Source organism: Sitophilus oryzae, unplaced genomic scaffold (genome assembly GCF_002938485.1).
Source record: "Sitophilus oryzae breed Bouriz unplaced genomic scaffold, Soryzae_2.0 scaffold_1517_pilon_pilon, whole genome shotgun sequence".
NCBI classification, from domain to species: domain Eukaryota; kingdom Metazoa; phylum Arthropoda; class Insecta; order Coleoptera; family Curculionidae; genus Sitophilus; species Sitophilus oryzae.
In genome coordinates, this window is record NW_022146189.1 from 519374 (window position 1) to 526827 (window position 7454).

Genomic DNA, 7454 nt, shown 5'->3' on the forward strand with positions numbered 1-7454 from the left:
TTGTTAGTGTTTTAGCGGGTATAGCCAATTAGTGATAGTTCTTTGTTTAGTATTTTATTTTTATTATATAGACTTTTAATCATATTTGGTACTGTAAAAGAGTGCAAGAATAACAGGAAAAATACTGGTCTTCATACGAACATCAGTTTTCACTTGTAAGTTATATTTATGTTATAATACTTATTTGTATAACCTAATATTATTTATAAAAATTAAATACATTAAAAAATTAAATGTATTTCTCGTATTTTTCAAATATATATTATGATTCTTTCAAATTCTATTATATTCTATTATTATATAATCATTACAATGATATACTTATATCACGTAGTAGAAGGATACTACATAAATACATATGTTTCAAGATTAATTCTGATATTATTTCTATATATTGTTGAATATTTTGCATTAACTATGCAATATGTGTGGTGACCTGGTGATATATTAACATATATGTAAAATTTTGTTTAGAAAATAAATGTTAATGATATTCAGTTTTTGTTTTATTCTCTGAAAGATATTGTAACTCAACAAATTTGTAACACAATAAATTTGAAAAATTCTCATAATGTTAGAGAATGCATTTCTTTCTATTTTTTCTTTAGTTTCCAATATTTATTTGAAGTAAGTAAGAATGTTTTAAAGACATCCAAAATTATTTTCAAGAAACGAAAATAATGACTAAAACAAACTTCTTAAAATATTTATAGTAAGCTTTTATATACAAAATTCCTATGATAGAATACTAAAATAATTATTTACTTTTAGTATTGAAAATATTTCTGGCCGCGTTTATATGGGGCCCATCTTGAAAAACGACATGCTAGAGGCAACATGAGTTCAATAACCTGCCTAATCAACTTGTCAACACGTAAGTCGATCGCAAGGCCGTTCGAGGGCCGAAATGAGGTCTTATTAGTGTGTGTGGGCCAACTATTTTATGGATATGGATGTTTATCTGGGAAAGCCGATATTATTATAAAAAGAATATGCGTCAAGGCATGTGTTGTTAGGTACAGCTATTATTTAATCTAACTCTTTCCGTAGAGAATCAAGAGGCAAATTATACGTGAAAGAGCGGAATAACATAAATAATAAATTTAGACTAATGCAATATTTTCTTATATGATATAAAAGGTGTTTTATCGTATCGTTAATATACTAGACTTACTTATCAGTTTGAACCACACCATACATTATTTCCGGCTTGTGACAACCCTGTAAAACCAACTGATTGAGTTCGTTAACGATTTTCACAGCGTGCTTCAGTTTCGTCTTGTATTTCGTTGTTTTTTCCGCATTGTCTTCGTTCTGAGCTTTCAGAGTTTCATTTTCCAGCTTCAGCTGCTCGATTTCGTTCTCTAAGCAGCCGATTCTTTCTAGAATGCTCAGTTCGTCTTTTTTGTGCAGCTTTTTTAAAGTATCGTTTTCCTGTCGTAACTTTTTGACCTGCGAATATGCGAGGGAAGAAATTGTTTTTAAAGATCAGATTAAGATATACAGGTTGTCTCTAAATAAGTTCCAGTATTTTAAGGAATTGTAGAGGTCTGGTCAAAAGAAACATATTTTATATTATCTACTATTTTTAAAACAAATTAAAAACAGCCGAGTTATCTAACTAAAATTTAAAAAATCATGCTACATTTTGAGGACCGCCGACATTATCAGGCAATTCGACTCGCTGTGTTGCTACATAGACTAGAAAATATACAAATTAGTTTGATTGAAATTACTTCGTAATCGTAATAGGGCGAAAAGGGAATCTCCAATAATTGTTAAGATAATTTGTTTATTTTTAAGAATATTGGTAAACTGTTTTTCTTGAAATTTGGTACTCTTACACACTTTTTAATGACAAAGCGAATGGCGATAGTGTAAAATTCAAACAGCTCACTATATGGTAGAGTTTTTTTTACGTAAGAAAGGTGCTCTTAGTTTAGTTGTATACGGCGACGGTGAACGGTTTTTTAAGATACTCGTATTTGCGTTTAAGGTTAGGATGCGTCGATTTTAGTATTAGCGAAATCATGAGATTAATTTATAATTTCTTTATATCTCATCATTTCGCTAATACTAAAATCGGCGCATCCTAACCTTTAGACGCAGATATCTTGAAAACCGTCGAACGAAAATCATATCGAACTAAATGAATAAGAGCACCTATTTTACGCAAGAAAGTCTTAGCTTTTCACAGTGGCGGCTCGTGACAGTCGTGACTCGTGTGACTGGGTAGGCCACAAAATTTTAGTTGCGTCTATTTGTCCCCCTCCCTCCTAAATTTTCATAATACCCTATCCCAGTTCGTAGATATATGTTATCTCTGGGTTAAAAACATAGCTCAAGAATATTTAGAACAAAACTAAAGCAAAAATGACAACATTCAACGAAATGACATAATGTATTAGTATATGTTTTTTTTGAAACAAAGGCGTTTGCAGTACTCCAACGGTCAAAATTATTTTGTATTCTAACGCAACGACACAGTCAGCGTACACAAGCGGTAGGCGGTAGTGAATATTTTAATATGCCAGACCACAAAATAATATTGATTATTACAACACACTTCCGTGTATTAACAGTATTTTTATGTATTGGCAACATTAACAGTAACAAAAAAAATAAACCGCTTAAATTCTGCCAAAATTTTAGGGTATTGCCTACCCTGACGAGCCGCCACTGGGTTTTTAATATCATTTGTTGAAATTACTGTATCTATATAAGGATAAAAAAAAGTACGACCAGTAGTACTTTCTACCCTAATGTAAAGTACCCTTTTAGGGCTAAGAAAGGGTACCATTCCAAATTTCAGGATAAACGGTTTATCAATATTCTTAAAAATAAACAAAATAAATTATTTTTATTTACAATTTCGAGGGCTGTAACTTCTTCGGGAAGCGTTTGAGGGCATACGTTCATAGTAACATTTTGTTTCATTTTTAGCTGTAGAACAGCCCACCGAAGTTAGATACACTATTTTTTGACACCCTGTATACCTACTTAAAATTAATTTTCATATTAATTAATATCAATTCTTATTAATTAGTTAATGTGTGTAGAAAACTTCACACAAAAATGCAGAATATGGGTGACGTAGCCGGTAGCAACATTGCAAAACGATCAAGAAATTTCTGGTGAATGAACCTGCCGCACTAAAAAGTTTTTTATTTTATTTTTCATTTAGATTGATTAAAAAATGAACAGAAGCCGGATCAAGATATATTGGCAGCATATTTTAACAATTCTACTTAATTAACGATTCCAGTCAGGAAATTAAATTATTTACCTCTTCGGCATAGGATTTTTGCTGTTCTAGACACTTTTTGCTGCTCTCTATCAGCTGCTTCTCGTTCAGTTTGACTTGTTCTTGTAAATTAGCGAAATCTTCGACGAATTTTCTTTCTGTATATGTGGAACGTTTGACCAAATCCATATTTTTTGTGTTCAATAAAACAATTTCTTTTCTTAAAGCCTGATTTTCCTGTTCTAATTGCTCTTTTTCAAATAGCAATTTATCGGCGTCTTGAGATTTCACAGATTTCTTTTTTTCAACTGTTTGATTTTTAGACATGGAATTTCGGACGAAATTAGTTTGTGACATTTTCGAAATTTTGAAGAACTTTTTGTGACACGTAGCGCATTCTATGTGACAAGGCATTTTTAAATGTCTTGTGACAAGACGTTTGGGCATGGTTTGGGCATCTTTTTTAAGCTATAGATGAAAATAACCCAGTTATACAGGGTGAGTCTTAAATAAATGCAAATATTTTCACAGAGCTGGCTGATCTTGATAAAAGAAACATATTTTCTCTTTACCGTTTTTCAATTAAGGTCAAAACTTTGAATAAGAAGACTAAGGAAGGAGCATAATGCTATCCATGTATTCATGCATGGTGGGCGGAAAAGCCATAGATAAATGCAACAAGTTTAGATTGGAAAGCCCGTAAAAATTTTGGGTCGCGAAATTATTTTGGGTCGCGACCGTTATACGCGATCTGGCGCTACTATAGCGGTCGCTAAGAACAACGGCAAACAAAAACAGAAATAATTTTCTCTTGTCAAAGTCAGAATCTTCAAAAATCATAATAATCTTTCAAAATCTAAACCGCTCTCATTAAAGAAATTCCGAAAAGTGTTTATAGCGTCCATTTTCAAAGTAATTATTGCTATCTTGTGAGTTTAATTCAAGTTTTATTTACTCCAACCGGTGATAATTTTGAAAAAGTGGCATTAAAAACATAAATAGCTGTGCTGTGAACTGTGAACTGCAAAAACCATCGTGGATCGTGGCATAACGTCGGTTTCCAATGTTTCATAGGTATTTCATACATGCGTCCTTATATAAAATAAAGTTTATTGTATGCAACACACTGTATTTTATTTATAAAATTAAACGAAAATAATAATAAATTTGAATAAACAATATTTGGCGATATAATTCCGGAAAAAGCCGAACCGCTCCGAAATTTTCAAAAGTTTCGGGTCGCGACCGTTGCAAAAATAGCGCCAAATAGTGTTTACATTGTCTTTATGGGCACTTTCCAATCTAAACTTGTTTCATTTATCTATGGGAAAAGCCACCATAAAAGCTCTCTAGGGTGGGGATCCTTGACAGTTCTGTTTGACGATTCATTTGACACATTTGAATTTGATTTGAAATTTTGTGGATTTGTCAGTCTTTACGGAGCTTATTTTATGTTATTTATTATTTATTCTACTACTGATAGTTGTATAAAGGTAGTAAATCTAGATGGAAATTGTGGCAGAACTTAAATTAACAGTGACACTATCGCGATTTATCGAAAAAGACTCGAAAATAGTTGGTTGTGTAGTGTGCGGTAGATCTCGGCAAAAATCGAGTGAAATAATGGAACAACTTTTCGCTAGTAAGTGACTATATAATATACATACGTGTAGTAAACCGATCATTTATAAAATTCACTTAAATTAACTAAATTATATATTTTCTTGCATTTTAAAAACTTTATTTACTACTTGTCAAAGATCAGATGTCAAAGAATTTTGATACGTTAATTTGACTTACCTGCTTCAGTAGCGTATCGGATGTTTGTGATAATAAATACTTATTATAACTTATCTATTTTTATTAGAATTATATATTTTTATAACAATTTTAATAACTACCAACATTTAATCACAACGTAAAATAAAACAACAAATTATTGAGTCTACCCCACGTCTATCCTACATCATAGTTTTACATTTTTTAAAAAAAATTAGAACGACACTGATAAACCGGAATTTAAGTCGGCCATATTTGAGGCCCATCGCGGTGTACCTAAGATTTTTGATATGCTCCTTCCTTAGTCTTCTTATTCAAAGGGTCAAAATAACCGAGTTATATTTAGACATTTAGACATTTATTTATTAACACTAGAGCAATAACAAAATTTTAGTTTAAAGCTTAAAAAAATATAAATAAAGTAAAATAAATTATGTTAAGGCACGAATTATAGTGAGAACACCAACAATCATTATTAACATACACAATTTATATTAGCATATAAATGTTGTCTTTTAGTATATTATAATATAACTATAAACTATTTTTTACGCTTTACATTATTTATATTAGATATTAGATCTAAACATTTATTATGGCAACAAATATTTATGATTTTAAATACATTTTTTTCTTATAGATATATATTAAATTATTGATAAAAAGGCAGTGTTATAGCACCAAAAATACATGATAGGTACTTTAAATAAATTAATATTTATAATATATATATAAATTCTATCGAAGTCGAGAAATTTTCTTTGCTTTGTCAACACAGGGTGGCGGTACAGGCGGTTTGTTGGTTAAATATCGATTGTAAGTTCTGAAAATATAAACAAAAAAATAGGAAATCTTTATCAGCCTTTCAAAATCATATACTCTATAGATGGATATGTAATATTCTATGTATGGTTGCACCATACATAGAATATTCAAAATAGGAAACTTGAATTATTTTGTTACATTTCTAGATCAATTCTGTTCTGTATAAAGGGTGTAAATAAATAAGAGCTAAAAAATTCAAGAGATGAAAAAATAAACATCAAAAACGTATACTTACATTCTGTATGCTTCGCTCCTCAAATAGTCTTGTAAATGGCTGATTCCCAAATTGAGTTGATCCAGTATTGGCGGTACCCAAACGTTACCTTCGAATCTGAATTCAGCTTTATTGGAAGCCATGTCCAAGTTGCCCAGTTCTGGCGGTAAAATGGTTAGACGGTTGCCTAAAAATGGAAAAAGGTGAAGTTCCTAGATGAATAGAGTACCATAACAGTTTTAAACAGCCGCTACACTATCCCCGAAATTTTTACACAATATTTCTGGAAATATTTCGCAAAACATTTCTGAAAATAGTACGATAAATATAAGCTCGTGGTAAAAAATTAATTCACACATTTCGTGAAATTGATCGAGACCCGCCGTGATTGGTTGTTTGTGTTTTATTGTTAACCCAGATTAACTACAGTACGTCTGTCCGTTCTGTAGCTACGGGGTATCCGTGAGAGGGGAAACGATATTCTCTCGATGTTTCTCGTAAAAAATTAGACGAGGCGTCCCATCAATAAAAATTCAACAAATTCAGGCGCTTTTAAGAATCGAAAGTAGGTCGAGGCAAACCGAAGTAGGTCAAGACAACTGGAAATAAGTCGAAATGCGTTCAAAGTTGGGCGAGGTTTCTTTATTTGCATTATATGCCTCAGGACAATAAGGACTCAAGGAACCCAAAACATTATTAATACTAACCTTGCACATGCAACTCTCTAAGCCTACTTAGCTCCCCAATTTCTTTAGGTAGTTCAATAAGGTCATTTTCGCGAAGACCCAACTGAAAATAAGATACATTACTTTGTTGAAAATACTAGAAATAAATCATATTTTAATATATTTTCTACTTGAACGTTGCTCTAAGTACTAGACTAGAAATATTCACATCATCACCTTTAATATTTGTTAGGAAAAAATCATAGCATACTGTCTTCAACTTTCAAACAAAATAAAGGAATGTTTAACGAAAAATGAAGTACTGCAATAATTTATCGTCATATCTGATATACTATTTTTAAATAAACTAATACTTACAATTTCAAGATTCTTCAGGTTCTTAATTTCTGGAGGTAGTTTCTCAAAATCATTGTCTCCCAAGTAGAGAGCTCTTAGAGTTTCTAAAAACAATTAATATTACTTTAAGATACTTTTAGATATTAATTTTAAGATATCTTACGCATCATGAAGAAATTTCCTGGTAACAAATCTTCTTTCAAGTTATTATAAGTGAGATCCAGTATCTCCAGAACTGGAAAAGCACCAAAACCTCTTGGTAAAGTATCTAGCCTGTTTATTGATAGATTTAGAATCCTCAATTTTGGCATAGAAGATAGAGATAAGGGTAGTTCTTGTATTTGGTTATTAGCCAAATTTAGAATTTCCA

General features: G+C 31.2%; 2 protein-coding genes across 2 annotated transcripts; both read right to left on the reverse strand.

Moving 5' to 3' along the window:
* Positions 1–1170: 1170 nt before the first annotated feature.
* LOC115878537 (dynein regulatory complex protein 9-like) lies at positions 1171–3658 on the reverse strand. Its single transcript, XM_030895061.1, has 2 exons — positions 3287–3658; positions 1171–1452 (listed from the first exon to the last, which is right to left on the reverse strand). The coding sequence occupies exons 1-2, from the start codon at positions 3656–3658 to the stop codon at positions 1171–1173; spliced, it is 654 nt and encodes a 217-aa protein (XP_030750921.1).
* Positions 3659–5492: 1834 nt separating this feature from the next.
* Positions 5493–7448, reverse strand: LOC115878536 (ras suppressor protein 1-like). The gene is made up of 5 exons (XM_030895060.1): positions 7248–7448; positions 7106–7188; positions 6770–6851; positions 6084–6249; positions 5493–5846 (listed from the first exon to the last, which is right to left on the reverse strand). Exons 1-5 carry the CDS (start codon positions 7393–7395, stop codon positions 5762–5764), a joined length of 564 nt encoding a protein of 187 aa, XP_030750920.1. The 5' UTR covers positions 7396–7448; the 3' UTR covers positions 5493–5761.
* Between the last annotated feature and the right edge of the window lie 6 nt (positions 7449–7454).